This window comes from Pelobates fuscus, chromosome 11, assembly GCF_036172605.1.
Source record: "Pelobates fuscus isolate aPelFus1 chromosome 11, aPelFus1.pri, whole genome shotgun sequence".
Classification (NCBI taxonomy): domain Eukaryota; kingdom Metazoa; phylum Chordata; class Amphibia; order Anura; family Pelobatidae; genus Pelobates; species Pelobates fuscus.
Genome location: NC_086327.1, coordinates 102,409,698 through 102,433,954, shown reverse-complemented (window position 1 = coordinate 102,433,954; position 24,257 = coordinate 102,409,698). Strand labels below are relative to the sequence as shown.

The 24,257-nt window shown below is 37.2% G+C and overlaps 1 protein-coding gene across 1 annotated transcript in view; it reads right to left on the bottom strand.

Annotated features, from left to right (window-relative positions):
• Window positions 1–11,963: 11,963 nt before the first annotated feature.
• RIMKLA (ribosomal modification protein rimK like family member A) overlaps window positions 11,964–24,257 on the bottom strand; it is a 39,363-nt gene continuing 27,069 nt past the window's right edge. The window contains exons 3-5 of the mRNA XM_063436587.1: window positions 18,185–18,271; window positions 15,955–16,158; window positions 11,964–12,697 (exon numbers count right to left, since the gene is read on the bottom strand). Of these exons, the coding sequence (XP_063292657.1) occupies window positions 12,252–12,697; window positions 15,955–16,158; window positions 18,185–18,271 (737 nt within the window). The 3' untranslated portion in view covers window positions 11,964–12,251. The remainder of the gene's footprint in view (window positions 12,698–15,954; window positions 16,159–18,184; window positions 18,272–24,257) is intronic.

Genomic DNA, 24,257 nt, shown 5'->3' with positions numbered 1-24,257 from the left:
GTCTAGCGGTTTCCAACCAAGTTCTCAAAGCACACCAGTGCACCCTGTTATGTCACTATCTACATTTGAACAGCATGCTTCAATCCAGTGCTGTTGACATGATTCAACGATTGGGTTGGAAACAATTGATATAGACTATGATGAGCAGGCAACCTTCGGCACTTGAGTTGTTGTGAACTACATTCTCCCAAATTTGCCAGCATTATGGCAGCCAGATCATTATGGTAGATGTATTTCACAACATCTGGAGTGCCGAATATTGCCTACGCCTGATCTAGACCTAGGCCCACTAGATATGTTTCATTCTATTTTCTTAACCGCTTTGGCAACATGTTTTCTACCCAAATAGGCATAAACTTGGAGAGCTTTCAGTTCTGTTGAGCTCGGCAAACAGGGCATAAACTAAATGGATCAAACCAAATTCTTCTTGGTGGTGTTGAACATTGCCTTCCTTTGGCCTCATCTGGAAAGTAGGCCATTCACTGTTGCCATAGGGTTTTTAGGACCAGTTAGTGGCAATGGCATAAAACATCATGCCCCAAAATTGAATCACTTATTTTTTTAATCTACTCATTAGTTATGAAAAAAAAAAAATACATTCAAATGTGTGAACAGCACAGCAATTTGGATTTTTAAATAATAATGACGAAATAAATTACTAATTGCAGAACTAAAATGTGTAGGGTTGCAGCTGAGCTTGGATAGATTCAAATATCCCAAGGTAGAAATAAAAAAATCACTCAAACCATTTTTATGTGATGAGATTACTTTAAAAGTGCTGTAAAGACCGGGGGAAAGTGATTTTAAGAGCCTAACAGTTTTTAAAGTATCATTAGGTTCCTGCTATTCCATGATTAATGTGCTACCATTGCATGTTTGTTAGTCTGCTTGCAGATGTGATCTTATATAATTTATTTTAAGAGAACTCATCCAAATACAAAAAAACAATGACATTTTTTTTTTTTTTTTTAAAGAAAAAGTCTGAAATCATTTCCTGGGAATTTGAAGTCTTGTGACAATATCCACTGTACCAGCAAAATGAGCATGCTGAATATCTGATATAATGGAGAGTTTTAAATTACTGCATGTAATCAGTTCAATGAATACCCTGTTTGTAAACAGAGCCTGATGATTATATTATTGTTCTTATTTTGAGACTAGTTACAAAATCACAGTATTCGCAGACTCAATTACAATTTCTATAGATTTATATAAGTAGTGATTGCTTCACCCTTAAAGGAATACCATAGTCACCTAAATTACTTTAGCTAAATAAAGCAGTTTTAGTGTATAGATCATTCCCCTGCAATTTCACTGCTCAATTCACTGTCATTCACTGCCATTTAGGAGTTAAATCACTTTGTTTCTGTTTATGCAGCCCTAGCCACACCTCCCCTGGCTATGATTGACAGAGCTTGCATGAAAAAAAAAATGGTTTCACTTTCAAACAGATGTAATTTACCTTAAATATTTGTATCTCAATCTCTAAATTGAACTTGAATCACATACAGGAGGTTTTTGCAGGGTCTAGCAAGCTATTAACATAGCAGGGGATAAGAGAATCTTAATTAAACAGAACTTGCAATAAATAAAGCCTAAATAGGGCTCTCTTTACAGGAAGTGTTTATGGAAGGCTGTGCAAGTCACATGCAGGGAGGTGTGACTAGGGTTTTAACTAGGGTTTTAAGGTGTGACAAAGGGATTAAACTCCTAAATGGCAGAGGATTGAGCAGTGAGGCTGCCGGGGCATGTTCTATACACCAAAACTGCTTCATTAAGCTAAAGTTGTTCAGGTGTCCCTTTAAGTCCAAGCCATCTGCTCACGGTTTGGTTTTCTGGTCTCTCAACCATTCTATTCACTGGCGTTATTAGCCAATTGTTTCACATCTACAGGGTATTTAAATCTATGCTGTCAGCCACACAAGTTCCCCTGATGAGCCCTAATTATTTTGTGTTGAGTGTGGATATAAGATTATTTATAAGATATAAGACTTTTATTACAATCCTAGATGTGTAGATCAGAAGGCCATACAATTCTCTCACTAGGGTCAATAGAGTTAGAAAGTTTTCTTGGGTTGGGCGGTTTGGTTAATTTAAGACGTTATCAATGCATGTTCAGGCTGTAATATATACAGCACATTACTCCCAGCCTAATCTATCAGTCGTGAAAATAATTTTTTTATATTGATAGTTCTACGTTGTTGATACTGAAAATGCGTCTTACTACATTTCCCATCTCCAACTCAAACTTTACTCGTCGGGGCTATTCTTTTTATCATCTTTTCTCCAAACATGCTTCCTCCCGCTTCCATATAATTTCTAGACCTCAGGTGACTCAGGATTGGAGTGCAATTATTCCCCCCGAGAGAAATTAAATAATTAAATAAAAATTCAAGATGAGATTAGTGGCAATAGATCTAGCGTAAGCATAAATAAAGTGGTTTCACATGTTTAACCATTGTTCGTGTAGGTAAACACCTCTCCAGACTTTATATAAAGAATGTAGCGCCCAAATTCCAGTAGATTGAACATCACATTTAAGGACATTTTTGGTGGGATGCCCTTTCCATAGTTTAATAGTGTGGTAAAACATTATTTGGGTATTATTACACTTTAGAGCGTGGATCACAAATGTAAATATCACTATGAATAAAAAAAACTAAATGACACAACTTTGTACCTTGTACCAGCAAGTTTATTAAGAAAGTAAAACTTTGAACATGTTTAATTAAAGCAAAACAGTCATTTGGTTTGCCAGTGTTATTGTGGATTAACATCATCATTAACCCAGTCAATGAGACAGATCAACATGTCTATCTCCTCCCCATTTCAAAAGTTTCGTCTGAATTCAGTAACAGGCCTATATAATAAATAACAATATATGCTTTTTTTTTCAATTCTTTTTTTTTTTTAGATTTATTTACATGTGTCAATGTGTTTATTAACATGGGAAATAAGTGACGTTTAATACAGGCAATTCATACACATAGAATTATTGACTTTACACTATTACTACAGTTATTGATTAGTTTCGATATATCTACACACATTCGATTTTTTTTTTCATGCTGTCTAAAACATAACGCTACATAGAATCGTAAGATTACATTTCAGGTGAAAAATAAGGCTTCAAATTCACCAGTGTGAAAACATACGTGTACACGGGTATGTACATATATGCATACGTATTTATGTACACATATACATATATATTTGTATTCAATTTCTTACGTATAACACGTTCACAGTGTCTGTAACTAATAATTACATTTTGTTTAAAAACCATTTTAAGAAAGTGTAACAGACAATTTATAGCAATGTTGCTTTAAGGTCATTCATTTGGAACATTATTTTTTTAACTCTATCAAAGCCAGATAGTTGTATGACGTTTAATTTCTTAGGCAGTGAAAGAGTTAAAATAGGTTGTTTATATGACCTTCCCAAAGTGTATACCGTATTAGTCAGCAAGACCTTTAGGAACTTATTCAATATTCAGTGAGTTGTGGCAAGGGCACACTTAAGGTTAAGGTCTTTGATAGGGAAGATGAAGAATTCTTCAAATCAATTCACAAATATTCAAAGTCAATTTTTGTTGGGCATTGATCTGCTGGGGAGAGACTACTTGAAGAATTATTGATTTAATGATTGATTGATTTTGCAGAGCTCTTTGTGATAAGGGATTGGAATACCCCTTGCACTGCACTTTTTCAGAGAGGTATGTTAGTGCAAGGTTGGTGGGCACATTGAGACACTGTATTTTCTGGTTATGTGAAGTGTGTCGGCTACTGGGTACCCTAGGGAATATGTGGGAAACATTTGTGCTTATTAAAACAGCTCACCAATCTTTTTGGCCAAATCCCTTTACTAAACCAGGCCCACTGTTATCAGCTAAGTTGGAGTGACTTTTTTTTTTAATTTAAACTTTAGTTACTTAACTCTAAATGATACACCAATTGAGGAAGCCTAGTTGTAAGCGAAACACATTTTAGGCATTTATTTGCACACCATATTTTATTTTCCCATATTGGGCATTTTATGTAAGTGTTTCATTCGTGTTGTTTTTTATTGTATCCTAATTTTGTCAGTAAATGGTCTCTTGAAGAACTCCAGTGGAATCCAACTTCCTTCCTGTCAACTACCTATGTGGTGATTGGGCTGAATTGCATTTGGCACCACTATCATCCTATAGTGTAAACCACAGTCCAGCAGAGGGATTAGGATTACCTACAACAATCCGATTGTGCCTTATATGTTTGTAAGTGTGATCATTCGAAATATATACACTTTCATTCGTGGTACCTCTACACTATTGTGTTTTCCCTTTTTTTCTCTCCTTTTTTTTTAAATGACTCTACCTAGCCAAAGGAAAGTATTTGGGAAGCATATTTGTGTATAGCTGCACCTATTTTATGTTTATAGTTTACTTACTCTAAATGTTTGCAATACAGATATCATCTTCCCACAACTCACAGTTTAATGAATAAATCCCACTGGACAATATAAAGACAATCGTAACACAGTGAAACCTTTTCTAAGAGTGCGATCATGCTACATGCACAGTTCAGCTACTAAGTTGCATAGCAAACTACAACTTTCTTTTTTTAATAATTATTCAGAATAAGTGTAATCCTTCAAAGGAATCAAAATGCATTTTTTTAAATATGTTTACAGATAGCATCACAATAATGCTATTGAGCATACAGGTGATTTTTAACAATATCCACATAAAACCGTGAAAGGTGAATTGTATGACTTTATTATTAATAGTTCTGTTGACTATTGCAATAAATCAATACTTCTGTAAATAAACTATATGCAGCACTAGTTTTTGATGATAGCCAGGACAGATTGTGCATCGCTGCGCAATGTGCTGATGAACCATCCGGCTCTGAAATGTTTAACTATATGGCGATTTACACAGTAGTTATATTTATATCACATGACATTTATTTTTAAAATGTCTTAAGTAGATCATTACTTGAAAAGTTGGCTTTAGTAAATAGCAACGTGATGTATATAGCTTTAAATACTATCTGTTGGAAATTTCTTAGGACAGTCTGTCATTGTATCCCCTTAATCTGCTGAATGAGTGTTTATCCAAGGTGTCTTGTGATCTTAATCAGGTGTCCTATAAATTTAGGTCTCTGTAGTTGTTTAACATACTATATTTCTCTGTATAACAATCACGCAGTTTTCTGCTTTAAGTATTTAATTTTAGTACATAAGCATGTGGAGGTTCAATATGAACATAAATGATCATCAAAGCAATTCCAAGACTACTAACAGTCTACAAAAGCTAACCTCGACACCTCGAGCTTATTACGAAGGGCTTTTCCCGTGATTCACAGTTACCATTTAGAATGGGAAGAATCAGGTGTCGGATATTACTTTACATAACTGGGAACTTGGTAGAGATATAGTACTCCTTTTGTTTAAGGGGAAAGAGTTGAGATTTAGTAGCATGGGGCCCATAAGCTGGTACGTTCGGGGTGCGTTACTACAGAGTAACGAATAATGTTGCAAAATATTATGTTATATCCAACCATTTTATTAAACATTACCTAGAGAGCAAGATGTGCTCCCTTGAATCTGATCGTCTATGATGCGCAGAGAGGAGAGCACATTGGGACTTGAGAGTAATATAAAGAGGTGGGGAATAGGAAAGACACACAGTGGAAAGGTTACATAGCGAACCTTCTCTCCATAGCCATCTGAAAAATATGGTATTGTACTGGAGGCTTGGTAAAGAAAGACCTATTAAACGTAGTGCCTCCAGGTCCGTTTTGTCACTATAACTTTTTAAAAAGCAGTTACTTCTCATGTGATTTTCCTATTTACATACATTGCTAAGCCAGTTATCCATGTAATACCTTATGCTGGAATAAAATATATTATGTTCTTGCATTACTGCAAATCATTTGAAGCTATACTTCAATATATAGTTTTTTTTTTTTTTATTCCTAAATGTACATTTATATATTGGCAGCATTTTCCGTAGCCTGCATGCCAAGAATTCTCTATGTGACATACTAAGAATATATGACAGCTCAATGTCAATGTGTCACTGTGCATGTTTGAAAGCATGATAGCACGATACACCAAAGGGCATTTCTCCAAGAATAAGGTTTACAAACTTATTTTGTATCACATTGATGTTGTACAAGGTATTAAGTAATTCCATGAACTCTCTCGAAAATGAGGGGGTTTTCATGCTGGGTTGTTATGGCTGGATGTAGCGTAATCTATCTTGTTGAGAAGACCTATTTACATGTGAAACGCGTTAACCAGAAATGACATTATAGACAGATCTAGCTTATTCGTACAAGTGACGTAATATTACATTTACATGCTTGGTAAGAATCATATGGCATAATGTTAATTTCAACATTGTTCATGATTATACTATTTGTCTAGTGTTTTCTTTCAAAAGAACATATCGATTTGCTGATTGTTCATTGCAGTCACTGGCTATCAGTCTTTTCTTCTGTCATATCTTTTGATTTCCATCAAGAAAATCTTTCAGTTAAAAAATAAATAATCTTATCATCAGTAATATCTGCAATAGTACAAATACGTGTGTCACGGTTGTTGTGGGTCATAGTAAACTGCTTAATTTGCATGAAATGCTCTAATGCCTAATGCATTTCACTTTACACCTTTCTCCCTTACCTATCAGACTTATTTAAAGAAACAGTAAAGAGTACTGCAGGCTACCGATTAAACACTGCTTTAAATCAAGTAAATGTTTCATACAGTTTGTGCGTTTTGTTTAGAGAAGAGAAGCTTTACTGTCCCTTTAAAATAATATGGATTCTTGATTGCAATTGCAAAAATGAAAATCTCTGTAAAAGATCAATTGAGAGATTTAATGTCCAACAATTGGCAAAGGCAAAAAAACAAAACAAAAAAACTACCTAATTAAACCCCTGACCGCTAAATCAATTTGAAAAAGTGCATTGTAGCTTATTGTATATTTTATGACTTTCTACAGAGTTGGGTACTCTTCTGGGTCTCTAATTGTTTATAACTACCCTCCATCGCCTGGCGCAAAAGGTGGTGGCAGATGGCGGCTGACGTGATCCAATACAAATGAAGGGCCCTTTAAGGAAGCAAGCCAAATCCCAAAAAAGGCTCCTTGTAAACATGTTCAATATTGGGCTAGGAAGGGACATACAATTCCTGCTGTCTTTTCGTGCAGTATTCTGCCAATAAACAACATTTAATCAGCAGAATAATTATGGTATATAGGCTGCAGCCCAAAACCCTTGTATGCTTGTGGCACAAGATACAAATGCCCCTCTGCCACCCTTGCCAGTATTCCCTTGGGAGTAAGATGTAAGAAGGCTACTTTGAAAGCTATCTAGTTAATTATTAATGATATTATGAGTTCATATTTATTTATTTTAGGGGAAAGGACCGTAGTGTGTGCAGGTTACAATGGTATACTAAGAGGATCAACTGAGCTGCCCTCTTGATATACTGGGGGTCTGGCATTGTGACCCAAACTACCTATTTCTATTGTAGCTTTTTTTGCCATTAAGTCTATCCTGAGTCCCAAATTAATTTTATTTTCTTCCTTGATGTTGGTGTTACATCATCTGTTAATACTACCACAAGTGCATGTAGTTAAAGGGTTACTCCAATCACCATGACCACTACATTGATTTGAAGTGGTTGTGATGTCTGGAGTCCGTATGAGTTTTGCTTTCAAACGCTGCACATGCTGCCAGAGGTTTGACTCCACATCCGGTAGCATCACTGGGCCATCATCAACAACCCGGAACAAGTCGCAGGCTAGCTAATGTCAATCCTGTAAATTGCATTCATTGGCTGAGGGTGGTCAGCAGATGCTCTCAGCCAATAAATAGAGACGGTCTCACAATCTGGCTTCTGCACCCTAGAAGCCAAATACGCATCATCAGAGAGGGAAGGAACCACGGTGTTTGGCGGGGACGCAGGTAAGAGAGCATACCTTTGCAAAATGGTGTGCCCCATTACCAGGAATCAGTGCCAATGTACTTCTAACATTATAACCAGAAAGCGGGCTGTAGTTGGTATGGTTGTTGGAGTAACCATTTATCACCTCATTATTAAAAGAAAACTAAAATAGCCACTAACAAATAGTAGTAGACATTAAACCCACTGCTCTTCTGCTGATTAATTATAGAGGACTGTGTTAGTGATAACTAGGTGAAGATGTGACATGACCATTTAAAAAAAAAAAACGTGTGTTTTTAGCAATGCAACTTAATATTTTTCTACAAAATTGACATATTGCATAGCAAAAGAAGCAAGTGCATCAAGTATGCTTCACTTGTTCGAACGAGCTGTGGTATCCTCAATATGGGGATATACACCTAGCATTGTAATGCAAGTTATGCAGGACCATTTAAACCGCAAAATTACAAAATTAGTGCAAAAGCGAGAATAACAAAATTAAAAAGTAGCATGAGTCGCAATCATAATGTAAAAAATACAGCAATCAGTGAAAACGGGTACACATAGTACTTCAAAGTTTGTGTGCCCAATCTACCCATTCCCCACCTTCTGAGGCAAAATGTGTCATTCATTGACTCCCGTCTAACCAACATCAAAAAATACTAAACAGGGTAGTGTGGATAATTAAAACACGAACTGGCAAAATTTATTCCAAAATTGAATGAAAAAACAAAACAAAACAAACTCTATTCCCAACTTCTTCTCTTTGGACTACGTTCAGCATTTAGTTTTTCATTACACCATAATTTACAATTCGTAACGCTAACTATAATTGAGAAAAAGCATACATGATGTGTTATACGGTAATACTGAGTATGTAATTCCTTAGCGTGTTATTTTGTACAGTAGCTCTACACTAATTTCTGATATGTGGCACAGCTAGTCTTGTGACCTTCTGAGCTTTGGCACATAAATTATAAGAGCAAAACAAATGTCTATTCCAAAATTAGCACCGTCCCTGGTTTTTCTAATAAATAATTGCATCTCTTAATAGCTATTTACCATCATTATTGCATACATCGTTTATTTCAATAGCTCCCAATATAGGTCTCGCTTTAATATTTTTGGATAAATGTTTTTAAATGATTTAATGTTATGAAAAATATTTACATTTTGTAATATTTGATGCTTTTGATATATTGACATATAGATTTTTTTATATATATGATCTATTGCTTAATATTTTAAGATTTTGAAAAAAAGTATTTAAAAAGTGTATCCAAATAACAAGTAAATCATTTGAAAAGCTTATCCGAAAATATTAAATTAAGGCACAGGTCTTGTCAGTATCGCCATTTCACAAGAATTGGAAAATGTCTAAATCCTGGACTATTAGTGTCACTTTAGGGCTGGTTGGAAACCATTGATTTATGTCCCAGGTGTAAAAGCTTTTTGAAGACTGCTTTATATAAATAAAAATGGCATGTGATAATACTCAATAGAGGAGTAGAGACTCTATAATATTAATAATGTTGAACATGTATTATGCAAACTACTGTCATCGAGGGGTTCTGGTGGGATCATATCAAATTGCGAGACCACTAAAGGTCAAGTGGTTTATAAATGTCTTCAGAACCCCTGAGATAGTATTACTTTCCTCAATACATGCCTCATCATTATGAATCGTTTATATTACATGATATTTATAGGTTACAGTCAGTGTTAGATTAAGTGCTAAGGTAGTGTGGGTGTTAACGTTTAGTGTGTAACTATAGGGTTTAATATGTACTGGAAAAACCTAGTGAGATTAACAGTTAGCAAGTAAAAGCAGGTTCTTAACCAAGAGTCTTATGGGAAATCCAATGTCTCGTGGGAAATTCTATGTGGCTTATTAGACATCCCATGTGACTCATTGAAAATTCAGACTTGGTTATTTAGCGGTATTCGTGTAAAACAACTGTAGACCAGAGAGGAAAATGTTGATTATTACTGATGGGACACATTTAAAATATGCCAACAGCGGATCCAAAAAAATTGCATATTTAAGGAAAGGTATCACCACACAAATCAAAAGAATGTTAATGGTTCTCCATATTGATTGCTCCACTTTTTTGAACTTTGACATTCCATTGCTTTCTGTAACCTTTCTATTAGGGACAATTTATAAATCGGCTGAAAGTCTCAATTTAATGTGAGGTTAGTAAGAAATTAGTAGTCATGTCCCATCGACTTTCCACGTGGATTAGCCATTAGTCAGAACTGATCAAATAGTTAATCTAAGTCTACAGGAAATTAATGCAAACTCCATCCTGCAGTCAATTATTCACCTTTGTTAACACTTAGTGCTTAATGATTGATAATACTTTCGCTGCACATGCACTTATGAGCGAGTAATATGCGCTTGTTACAGATACTTTGTGGCTCAGTGTGAATTGGCTTGTACGTGAGTTCCTTGGGTAATGTTGAGTATATGTCTAAATTTTTAGTGTAGTTTACATTCTACATTATTTTGTTCCAGCTTTTAAGATACTGTTGAATATTTGACGTGTTCTTTTTGTTTACCAAGAGTACTGTAACCGCCACCCGGAAAATCAAGACTAAAAAATTAAGTTGAAAGGCTGATTGAAGGCCAATCTACTGGACCACCACAATGTGAATGCAAAGACTACAGTGAATGTACAACCACCCAACTCAGACATATATTTTTACAACTGGGGTTGATTGAAGATGTCCACATAATAAGAAGACCCTTATTCACTACACATAAGATCAGTTTCGCCCCATCTACTCATACATTCATTCACCAGTTTAATGAGTATAAGTAGTTAATTTGCACAAAATAAAAAGGGTCAAAATCCGCCTCTGCTAAGAGTAATTAAAGGTTAACATATGTATAAATGTATGCGTTAACACATGTTCATATATGTAAAATGTATGATATGTAGATGTTGCTCGTTGCTGCTGGGAGTTTACAAAAATATACAATGGAATTCTGCAAAGAGAAAAAATGGTGTGTGATTGTTTGAATATTTAGTATTTTGGTGTGTTATTTTGGGAGAAAATCTTCATCACGGCCTAATCTAGGGCGCAGTTTTACATTTTGCTTAGATAATTTGTAGAATTGTATTTGAATGTACACTCAAATTTACCAAGACAGACAAAATTGACTATTTTGTACAAGATTTCATTTTTAAGCTAAAAAATTTGTTGGAAATTAAAAAAAAAAAATTCGCGCAGATATTGTGTGGTTAAATAAAATAACAGGCTCAAGTCTGCACATTTACCCAAGGGAGACCCATAATTTTCCCATCCCTAAATTTAAATGAAATTAGGAAATCCAAAATGAATGTTAGCATGAGCGATCTAGAAGCAATAGAGATTTAAAAACAAACAAAACAAAAAAAAACGTGGCGCACACCACTAATCTAATGGGATTCCCAGGAGTGCAGACTGCCCCTCATTTTCCTATGTACAAATCCTATGCTACCTGTATTTTCAATTTTACTTATTATCTTATTGCACCTGAGATTAAAGCACAGCCTCTTCACCACTTTATACACGCAATGGGCTGGATTCAGTCAACAGAGTTACATTCATCCCATCATTTAGATACATTTCCAACAATCTAAAATCATTTCATTATTCTAATTTTCATTATTACTAATCCTAAAAACACAATGATGCCCCTTATTTTCATAACCAAATCAACCAACTAGTTAAACAATGGCTAATCTTGGCTCTGCGGGTGCAGTACTTGAGCATCTGCAGTGCCAGGTTTAGGCATTACTATCCTAGATTAAGGTTAAAGGTGTCTAATTCAGGAGTAGGTACCCTTCTGCACTCCAGATGTCGTGGACCACATCTCCCATAATGCTCTACAGCTATAATGCTGGCAAAGTATCAAGGGAGATGTAGTCCAAAAAAATCTGGAGTGCCGAAGGTTCTGCCTACCCCTGTATAAATCAATCTGCATAAGCTATGACATATGAACATCTTTTTTTGTTATTAAAGCACCTTTCTTAGGCACTTAGATGTTTTCTTTTCTGCCATGATTTTCAAATACAATTGGGTCTGATTACTTTGTTTTGTTCTTTTTAAAATCTGAAAAAGGAAATTGACTTCTATATGGAGTATTGTTTCAAATCACATACAAGGAAGCAGCATTAGTGTGGCCTTTCAACACTAAAGAGGCTGTGAACACATTAATTAACAAACAATCAATCGTGTGTGTGTGTGTGTAGCCCCAATAGTGTCTCAGGGATAATTGTGGCTGACAATTGCATTAACGCATACCAAAAAAATAAAGAGGTAGTCTACTTGTCAACGTCATAAATGCAATCGGACAATACCGGGGAGCATGGCTTTGGCACGTTTATAGAATCCCTGATTTCTTCTCCATCGGAAACACTATTGCAACAACTTGAAGCATCATTCGAGGAGCGGATGGTGGAAGAGGCTTGCATGTTGGTCTCATCCGTTTCCCGCGACATGGGCAACACATCTAGCAGAGGAATCTCTTTTGAAAGCCTGCTGGGGAGGAGAGATAAAGCATAATCTGCTATAATGCTGCCCAGATCTAATTGACACGCCGGGTCAAATTCAGCGAAAGCAACATTCGCATTAGCTTCACAAACCACAAAAGATCCGTTATCTTTCAGAAGCAGGTCGATGCCACACACATCCATGCCTAGAATTTCAGACACTTGCAAAGCGAGCAGCCTTCCTTGCTCGTTCAGAGAGCATTTGACACCCACTCCTCCTGCAAGAAAAATCAATACGATATATTAGGGATTTTAAAGAGAACGGCTTAAAGACAAATAGGGGATCACAGTAAATTGGTTTCCCTTCTAACATAACAAACGATCAACTGTACCTACCACGCTTGCTGTTGTTTGTCTATAGTTAACATTACCCTTTGCAGCTATTGATTGACTGCAATTCCTATCATCCTCTCCAGTTTTTATTTGACTAGGCTTATCCAAAGGCCTTCGCATTTGTTTTTGCACAACAGTAACCATAGCCCTTTTCTACTGTACCATCAAAGCTTTCACGCATCTTTGTCTATTGATGGTTCCAAAGATGACAACAAAAACACAATTTATAGCAAATTCTAACTTTGCCACAAAAAAAAATGAAACAAATCCCTTCTACTCCAATGTAGCAAGCTGATTTTCCTTTGATCATGAAGATGTCAATACTCCGGATTTTGGTTACTACAGTCCTGAATAACCAAAAGATTGTATTTAGTGACTTCAGTGCCCATCATCCTCTCAAGCTGTTTAACTAAAGTTCCAATTAACCTCATCAAACTTTCTACCTGTAAATACAGCTACTTTTAATTTTAGAGGGTGATGCAAGTTGAATCCTCCAACATAATATGGGCACTAAACTTTGCATACAGCTAATAATAGTCACTGGAGTATTTAGAGGGGTGTAGATCTTACATTTTGTGGTTATGCCATCCTCTTAATACATTCTGTATTCTCATCCACATTTACCTTTGTTAAAGGAGTATTCCAACCTCAGTGATTGCTGCTGTTATGGGGCTGGAGTCACTGGGCACTCTACTTGGGGACTGGTCCTCTAAGCCTCCTGTGGCCACAGTACACTTAAGGAAGTTTGCCGTGACAGCTAATGATAGGTTGACATCGACAGGGGCTCTCAGCCTATCACTGTTCTCCACGGCAAACCCTTTGTGAAGTGTACAGTGGTCAGAGGTAGTACTTAGAGTGGCAGATTTGTCGGGTCCCAAGGGACCAATTTTAGGGTGAACCATTCTAAAAGGCAAGTTGGCATACAGGCACTCCTGCCACCATAACAACTTTATAGAGCTTAGGTTGATATGCACTGGGGGTGTTCTTTTAAAATTCAAATGTAGGCTTAAAGGAACACTATAGTCACCAGAACAACTTTAGCTTAATGAAGCAGTTTTAGTGCCTCACAGATTTTACTGCCCAACTCACTGCAATTTAGGAGTTAAATCATGTTTCTGCAGCTCTTGCCACCCCTCCCCTGGCTGTGATTGAGACAGCCTGCATGGAAAAAAAAACTGGTTTCACTTTCAATCAAATGTAATTTACCTTAAACAATTTTATCTCTTGCTCTGTAAATGTAACTTTAATCACATACAGGAGGCTCTTGCAGGGCCTAGCAAGCTATTAACATAGCAGGGGATAAGAAAATCTAAATAAAACAGAACTTGCAATAAAGAAAGGAACTTTAGATGACTCTTTACAGGAAGTGTTTAGGAAGGCTGTGTAAGTCACTTGCAGGGAGGTGTGACTAGGGTTCAGAAACAAAGTGATTTAACTCCTACATGGCAGAGAATTACGCAGTGAGGCTGCAGGGGCATGATCGATACACCAAAACTGCTTCATTAAGCTAAAGTTCTTTTGGTGACTATAGTGTCCCTTTAACTATCTGGGACCTATTTAAGGTCTGTGGGGTGGGCAAGAATCTGATGGTCAGTGTCCCCGATTGGCAAGGGAGGAAAAACACATTAGCTGAAAATACAGAAATTGTAATAGTTTTTTTTAAAAGAGATTTGTTTTTGTTTTTAAAATGTAAGTGTACTGATCTGCCCTTTCTTCTTTTAGAGGCAGTAATTATAATCCTCAGCTATCTTTTTCTATAAATTGTTCGTTTTCTATAAGTGGTGAGTAACATATGATAATGAAAACACTATAATTACAGTATAATCACTCTATATTGTAATGTTCCCATAGTTACCTCCCTTGAAGGCTAGACATATTAACTCCATCTAAAGGAGTTTTCTGTATTCTCAAGGAACACATTGATCCTTTATTGGGTTCATTTATATGTTAAGTTGTTTATTGTGACATTTATAAAGTACTGATTATTTTAGAGTTGATCGACCCTCCACTGTTATTATTTCTATAAATATATCCATCTCATATTAACTAACATATTACCATTTTAATGTAGGGATATGACAGAAGAACTATTGCAAATGTTTACAAGTGACATTTTTTAAAAATATATATTTAAGGTGTTTAGCTGAAAACTGTAAATTCAGGCCAGGTGTCGAAAAATACAAGTGTACATTTTTATTTATAGAGTTACATACAACCATATCTACTTTCTTTAACTTGGAGTCAAAGACTGCAAAGTTACATCTGTTTGAACACATCAGTTCACTGACATAGCAGGCATATAGTCTCATAAAAAAACAGATCATTTTGGACCTCTATTATAGGAGAACGGGAATGCCCAGAGGGAAGACAGCCGCTACAGGCAGTCCTAAAGGGACACTATAGTCACTAGAACAACTACAGCTTTATGTGGTTGTTCTGGTGAGTATAATCATTCCCTGTAGGCATTTTCATGCAGACACTGCCTTTTCAGAGAAAAGGTAATGTTTAAATTGCCTCCTAGAGACACCTCCAGTGGCTACTCCTCAGATTACCATTGGAGGTGTTTCCTGAGGCAGTGCTGTCCAGTAGGCAGCACTGCCATTCAGTGTCTCCACACTCTGCATGGAGGCACTATATTTTCCTCATAGAGATGCATTGATTCAAGCTACCTAAATAGTAGTTTTAACACTATGTTTGTTTCTGACCCTATAGTGTTCCTTTAACCCTGCAGTATAAGCATTGCAGTTTCTTCTAATCGGACCTAATGCACATGAGGGGACCTAATGCGCATGCGTGGCAAGCACCATGCGTACATGAGGCCTTCTCTATAGGAAAGCATTGCTTCAATGACGCTGGATGTGCGTGAAACTGCAGGAAGTAACCAATAGTGGCTTTCTGATACACAGTGGAGGCAGTCTTAGTACTGCAATGTAAATGTGCAGTTACTCTAAAACTGCAGTGTTTTACATTGCAGGACTAAGCGGGACAGGGACACTGCACCCCTTAATGGTTGTTTGTGTATTTCCAACTAAGAATAACTCGGCGGGTGCTAAGGGGTAACCAACGGCATTTAAAAGCTCGACACCTACAATAAAGCTCTTTCCTAGATTTTTTTTAAGTTTGTAAAAATATACAGAATTACCTAAATAGCAGTTGCTTTGCATTCTTCCATCAGCAGAGCAGCGCAACATGGAGCCAATAATGCAGCCCCCGACCACAACCACGCGGATATCTTTTCCATGAGATTCCTTAACATACTTCTGGAACAGGTAGGGCGTATCGTGACGCATTAAATGCGATATGTCTAATAAGTGATGTTTGTCTCTGGCGAGAAACACTGCTTTACCTACATAAACGAGAAAATAAAAAGGAGGGAAATCTGAATAATACAGATATTATTGATATTTGCATTGAAAAGGCGCACTGTGAGGGTTATTTGCAGTGTTGTCAGAATTCAAAGTTAATTAAAAGCTCCTCTTCCTTTGTCAAGTCCCATTTTCCCACAAACCCATCTGTCCGTAGCGTCCATCCTCTCTTATCTAACAAACAATCCTCTGCCCATCCCAGAGCATCGCAAGTAAGGAAATAAATAGTCAACAGGCACAGGACTTTAAGAAAGTGCACACAAAGGGTGCACACATACGCAACTGCCAGGATCCGCTAACATGGAGGTGGCTTGGAACGAAATTCGGCGCTAGAAACTATAAAGAATAAGTTGGTAAAAAAAAAAAGGGGCTAAGTGCAGAAAATGATTAACATTGGGGGTGCCTATAGGTACTCTGTGAGTTGTAGGGGACATAAAAAAAATAGTTTTGCCCTATGACAGAACCACTTTAACTATACTTTAACTCTCTTTGCCCTTTTGTACCACTCTATGGATAACCTGCATCCGAAGCACCCCCTCCTGCCTGAACAGGCAGCTGAGGCAGTGTAATGTGTCTGGAATCTTACTGAGGGATTCTGAACTTGGTGCCGCTCCTAGTTGTCAGTGGCACTCTACCACCAGAGTAATTGTGTTGGATGCTGGGGAGAAATGGTGGCACTCTACCACCAAGTTATTGTGTTGGAGACTGGGGAGGAATGATAAGTGGGGTTACAAGGGGAGAGGTAGATAAAGCTGGGGGGGAAGGGGGGAGGGAGCAATGGAAATGGAGCCTGGGGGAGAGGGGGGGGGAGTGGGAAATTGAACTTTGAGGAGGGTGAGGGTGATGGGGGTGAGGGCTAGGGTGAGGGTAATGGAGCTGAGAGCAGAGAGGGAGATGGGGCTGAACAAGTGGTGAGGCTGTTGGGGTCACTAATTTGCATGTGTGACATCTGTATGTGTATTTGAATGAGTGTGTAAAGTCTTTTTGTGTACATGAATGTATGTTTGTGTATAGGTTTGTTTATATATCAATGTGTGTCTATGAATGTATGTGTGTACATGAATGTAAGTATGTGCGAATATAAATGTCTATGTATATGAATGTGTTTGTGTATATGAGTGTGATTATGTGCATGTAGTTTCCTTAACAATAGAGGGTTGGGTGTGCATAGTGAGACACACAGACACTTTCTGGTTCTTGTTGACTAACAGTTACATGAGGACAGACACTTTGGAATGAGTAAATGTTGGTGTAAGTAACAGTAAATGGGCAGTTTTGGTTAAATATCACTAATTAGGAATATTTAACCAAAATTGCCCATTTATACTGTTGTTTGTTCTAACATTTATATGTAAGATTTTAGTTCGAAAGCACTTATAAGTGATTTACATTTAAAACACACATGATATGCTTACCAACAGGGTTATTCCCTAAATTAGAATTCAAAGTTAATTTAAAATTTAAGGCCAAAGCAGCAAAACGGAAAGCACAGCTGACTTAGAGAATTTTTCTATTTTGGCTATTATTACCTAAAATTTGAAATTCACTGTGAATACACTTTGACGTCTCACTCTAGTAAATAACCCTGGTCGAAGCAAATAAATAAAGAGTATATTGTAGCACAGGAAAAAAAAAAGCTGAAAATATACACAGACAGACTTATTTACTAAAGTGAGAATTGTCAGGTATTCAAAGAGAATTCAAAGTGAATTTCAAATTGAAGACCAAAATAGCTGAACTGGAGGCATTGCTGAATTAGATAATTTTTCCAATTTAACTATCTTGGCCTTAAATTTTAAATACATTTTTAATTTACTTTGAATTCCCGACAATTTTTCCCTGTGGTACAGAACCCTGTGGGATAAGCAGCATTTATATGCAAGGGCCTGTGATATGTAAGGAGTTCCTTGAAATTCTGTTTCAGATCACTTAAATCACTTTAAAATAAATCATCTTATGCCGTCAGTTGTCATTTATATTATTACAGAAAATTGCAAAATGAGATACCTTGATGTCCTCGAGTGTTTTTCACAACGACAGGATATCCAAGTGGTTCTGCTGCATCTATCATTTTTGCAAACTCATCATGGCCGCCTACCAAGAAAACACACATAATTTGACAAACCTGCCTTCCGAAAACCGGTCGTCCTGACAATATTATAACTGGCCCAATTACAAATGCACTTAGGTGATCGAAACTAGGAAAATCCCAGCCAACTATACAGTTCAAATTACAGGAAGTGTCTCTATAATTATTCTCCATTAATCATGTGTGAGAGAATACATCTCTCCTGCAAGTTCTGAAATGGTGAAATATAGTATCAAAACGCCAATAAAATGCCATTCACTCCTGTGCCAGTGCCAACAGTAGCTGTCTGTATGCTGATATGCCCAACTATAGTTGTATAAACTGTGCTCATTTTTCAACTCTTAAGGACGAAATACAGTGGAACCTCGGAACTCGAACTTAATCTGTTCCAAAAGGCTGTTCGAGTTCTGATTTGTTCGAGAGCAGCATTTCCCATAAGAATTAATGTACGGTAAATTTGATGAATCCGTTCTAGATCCCCAAACTTACAGCATTTTAACACAAATTTTACAGTTTAAAAAATAATAATAAACACAATGTATAGTAAACGAAAAGAAAATATAACTTCACTTTATCTGTAATAATGAGCGTTGATGGCAAGGGCTGGCGCGACCCAGGCGACCGCCTTAGGGCACACCGGCGCAATGTCAGGTTGACCGGCAGGAGGGAAGCACACTGTGCTCCCCTCTGGCCGGTTACTTCTTGTAAAGTGGCCGAGCACAGCCCAAAGCTTTCCGCCCGCGGAGCAAAGCCTCTTCCCGCCCGCCCAGCCTCCTACCCTGGTGTCTGTCGAAAGCTGTGTGGCAGGGGCGAAAGCTGTGTGACATCATATCCCTGCTCCCTGTGAACCACACAGCATGGCTGGCACCCAGTGATGGGGCTGGGCTGCAGGACAGAACTCCACAGAGCTGGACAGCATACACCCCAGGGACCAGGTTGAACAGATGTAAGTATGTAATTGAGACTGTCTGTGTATGTACATATGTATGTCTCTGCCTGTATGCTTGTCTCTGAATCCATGTATTTATGTCTCTGTATGCATGCATGTATGTATGTCTCTGTATGCATGTATGTATGTCTCTGTATGCATGTATGTAACTGAATGTATGTTTGTCTATGAATGTCTTTATATATGTCTCTGTATGCATGTATGTAACTGTATGCCTTTATGTCTTTGTATGCATGTTTCTGTATGCCTGTATGTACGTATGTGTCTGTATGACGGTATGTCTCTGTATCTACGTTTCTGAATGCCTGTATGTCTCTGTATGTATGTATGTATGTATGTGTCTGTATGCCTTTATGTCTTGTATGTATGTTTCTGTATGCCTGTATTACTCTGTATGTACATATGTACGTATGTATGTGTTTGTATGCCTGTATGTCTTTGTATGTATCTTTCTGTATGTCTGTATGTATGTATCTGTCTGTATGACGGTATGCCTCTGTATGCATGCATATCTCTGTATGCCTGTATGTATATGTCTGTATGCTTGTACGTCTCTGTACGTATGTCTCTGTATGTATATTTCTGTATGCCTGTATGTCTCTGTATGCCTGTATGTATGTATCTGTCTGTATGCCTCTGTATGCATGCATGTCTCTGTATGCATGTATGTCTCTGCCTGTATGTCTGTGTGTCTGTATGCCGCTGCTTGAATGTATCTGTGTCTGTATGTCTCTGTATGGTTATTTCTGTGTTTGTATGACAGTGTACCTGTATGACATTGACTGCCTTAAAAACCATGCCTGTGTGCCTGTAGCTTGGGAGGAAAGACATACAAAGGGATCTGGAGGGGAGGGGAACACAAAATGGACTGAGGGAAAAAGAGCCACACAGAGGGACTGTGGTGGAGAAGGAGACAAAGAAAGGGGTTGGGGTAATAAATAGACACAGAAAGGGTCTGGGATAAGAATGAGACACATAAAGGGGCTGGGGGTAAGAGACACATAAAGGGGCTGGGATTAAAAGACACATAAAGGGGCTGGGGTAAGAATAAAACACAGAAAGGGCTGGGGTAAGAATAAGACACAGAAAGGGGCTGAAGGTAAGAGACACAAAAAGGGGTTGTAAGACACACTAAAAGGGGGTAGGTATAAAATACACTAGAGCACAAAAGGGTTAAGAAATTCAAAAGGAGTAGGGGGGAGTTACAACAAGACACACAGGTGAAGATGCATTTTTTTTTTTTTTTTTAAGGGAGGTGGGGGCGCCAAAATGCATCTTCGTCTGTGTCACTAAAAATCCTAGCACAGGCCCTGTTGATGGCGCAGGTGGAAAGGAAAATAAATATTATTGGTTGGATCGGGATAGGTAACTGTTCTTCTGGCATTTAAAATGTGTCTAAAGTGAGACGTAGCGTCATAATTGAACATATTTGTGGCATGGTTTGTTCGGGTACCGAGAATCATCCGTGTACCGAGACATTTTTTTCTCAAATCTTTTGTTTGACTAGCGAATTGTTCGGGTAAGGGTCTGTTCGAGTTCCGAGGTTCCACTGTAATGTAAAGCTAGCAGCTCAAAACTGCACATTTTGGATATTTTATCATATTATTAAATGGTCTTGAAGGACCGGAAGTCATATGGTACTAGCTCACCACTGTAAACCTCCTACCTGTATTTTAACCTCTGTAAAAAACAAAGCAGAAGCACACAGCCCCCCCTCCCCCCCTCCCCCTCCCCCCCCCCCCCCATTCACAAATGGCTTACAGAGTATTTGGCAATCCATAGAATGCAGGTACATGCTAGGTGTTACATGATACCTTGTGCACCGGCCTGCAGACTTTATAAATGTAGTCTTTACCACTACAGAGGTGCCTTTGTAGCAAAAACAAAGAATATTACAACAAATAACATAAAAATAATATCTTAGCTATGTATAGGCAAGTAATTTGCCTAACGCGGTATACAGATAAAACTAAAATCATGTTGTGCATGGTTTAAACGTTAGTTTATGGTGACATTAGCAGACCAATACATAAATACATTTGCTAACACAGTAGAGGAGTTTAAGCATGCGTGGGATAGGCATAAGGCTAGTCTAGCTATAAGATAAGGCCAGGGACTAATGAAAGTATTTAGAAAATTGGGCAGACTAGATGGGCCGAATGGTTCTTATCTGCTGTCACATTCTATGTTTCTATGTTTCTATGTTTCAATGCTGTAATAAAAGTTTACATTTTTAAAGTGTAACTGCTTATCTACATGTGTGAGGAGAAAAAGAGAGGAACTTACTAGTGATCTCTTTCCCCTATAGATCTGGCAGACTATAAGGGTAGTATATGCATGCCGTATTTTGCAGCAGTTATAGTACACCCTGCAAGGAACCTTGGTTGGGTGATGACCAGTGGCCAACATCCAGATTTCCATGATATCTCCAGAGCTGGTGTCCCACTCTGTTGATTAAGCTGGGCAGCCATTGTCACATTAAGCTTTTAAATAGTTCTAATGATCCATTGAGGGCCCATAGTCATGGTTGTCACCCCCTGATGGCAGCCCTGGTTGACAATAAAACTAAATTGGCTAATTGAGGTTCCAGCTGCATAGAAATGAGTCACCCGCGAAAAGGATTTTATCAGCTCCATCAATAAGCCGTGTCACATCTCAAAGCCAGCTTCACAGAGTTGAATGTTTTATATAATTTAGTTCTGTGGATTTTTTTTTCTTTTAGATTCATATGTTACCTAATAACAATTGTGTTTTTTTTTTTTTTTGGTGGGGTCGGGGAGGAGCTAATTATCATTTTTCAAACATTTAAGATATGTATAGATATGTAGCTGTCTCATTCTGGATATTTTTAGCAAACTTCCAAGTATTTTTTTTTTTTACTGAAATATAGCAAGCTATTTTGAATCGATAATGTAACTTAAGACGTGTTGGTTACATGATGCATGATGTAAGTTTATATTTTATTGAGAAACATGTATTAAGAAAAAAAATGAGCTGAATAAGCATTAAGGTGAATTAAACATTGACTGCTGCATCTAAACAAATAAACATTTAAAATGGTATATATGACCTGTGTTGAAAATCCAGAACATACTTAATAAAAAAAAAAAAAACAGGGTGTCTCTCAAGCAAAATACAAGAAAATGTGACATAAATCACCAAAAGTGTCAGTGTATTAAGGCAGGTCCTTTGTTTCCTTACTGCTCAGCATATTCTCATATTTAAAAAAAAAAGAGAAATCTATACAAATATAGTGTAGTATTTTAATAATAAAATAAAAAGTGTACATATGATGAACAGACACTCACAAAAGAAAAGTAAAACAAGTGTGTGTTTACTATGCATTGCCCCAAACCAAAACACAAGAGACGAGAGATTGAAATATGGTATTTTAATAACTATGCATACATTCTAAATGTGAGTCAAGTCTAGAATAGATTGGTATTGTAATTGTTTGAGATTGCAAATTTAGTAATTTGCTTTATTTTTGGGCAATTGTAAGTATTAGTGAGCTTGAATTATTTCCCAGGGAATGACATGTCCAAGACTGGCTGATATCCCATTGTACAGCGCTACGGTCGCTCGGTAGTACAGATACTTGGTGTAACAATACGTGAAGAATAGGGAGAAATGTACCCACTTACAGATATTTTTAAATTCTCATGCAATTTTAGGACGCTGCATTTCAAGAACTTTATGCAGTATGCTGCATACTATATGTATACTGTAACATTGTATAGTAAGTACAGCCTAATACTATATAACAATGTATGTAATTTTGTTTACAAATAAAATAAGTATAGAAATCACTAATATTGTTTATTTGCTCGTTTTTGTATTTATTCATCCACTAAATAATACGCTGCCTTGTCTTCCCGTGGGGACAGGAGTCAATAATAACAGATGTCATTGTCTCTAAAAGCAGCGAGTGTCCACAGACCTCCTATTGGTTCTGAAATATTTGACTTAATCTCAGCCAAAGCTAAATCAGTTCCAATCATGTACTGCACCAGTATACCAGGAGACTACTGCAAGCTGTTAAATGCAGCATTTTTAAGAGCGATACATTTATACGCTTGAAAATTTATATTTTTTTTACACTTTTAAGCATTACTATGTCTAAGAAGCATAACAGCCTCTTCATTAAAGTCAAGTATTAATCCCTCAGTCTCAGCATTTACCTTTTGCAGGTCTTCCAATTCTGTCCTTTTCCAACATTTAGCCCTTAACCCTACAATTAACCCTTTTTCTTCTATATTCCTCACTCACAAGAGTTTTTCCCTTTTCTAACGACTGAGAATACCTTTATTCAGTTACTTGTTTCTAATACTTCTGCTCTCTGTAACTAAGTAAGAAGCTGAGAAGGGTCACCATTTTATAGCCCTGGGGGCATAATTTTAATTAGTTAGTACATGAAGCCTGACTACTGCAAAACATAAACCCTTTCACAGGTAAATTAACAATGCTCAAAGAATGTGAAACTCACTGGTATCTGCAGTTTTTTAAATAGTCCATTCCAATTCTCTTTAACGTCTTTTAATCAATTCTATTCGAAGCCTGTACAGACGCCAACTGACTATACGGGAACAGATATAGAAAAGACCCCTTGACCATAGTGTCTTGAGGGAGATCACATGATATGGCCTATAAGAGGTCAAAGTGATCATCTGGAATTGCTGTTTCTCATGCAAAGAAGATCTACCCGGAATGTGAGTTCTGGACTGCCCATAAGGTGAAACACTAATGGTGTAGGCACTAGAGACTCTGTGATGGCATGAGTGAGCTAAAATTAGTTTAAAACCGCTGGAGAGAGAAATTGCTATATAGGGCAACACATGAATATTTTATCTGTTCTTGACAAAATGTCTACTAAACCCAATAAAACAGCCACTAAAATTACGACTCATCAAGAATATAATGAACAATTTAGCAAGCTATACGCACGTGTGAGTTCTAGTTTAGAAGCAGAGAAATAGCTACAATGCGGCCAGTCAGTGCTTCTAAAGAACGAGGGCAGGGAACCTTTGGAACCCAAGATGTTG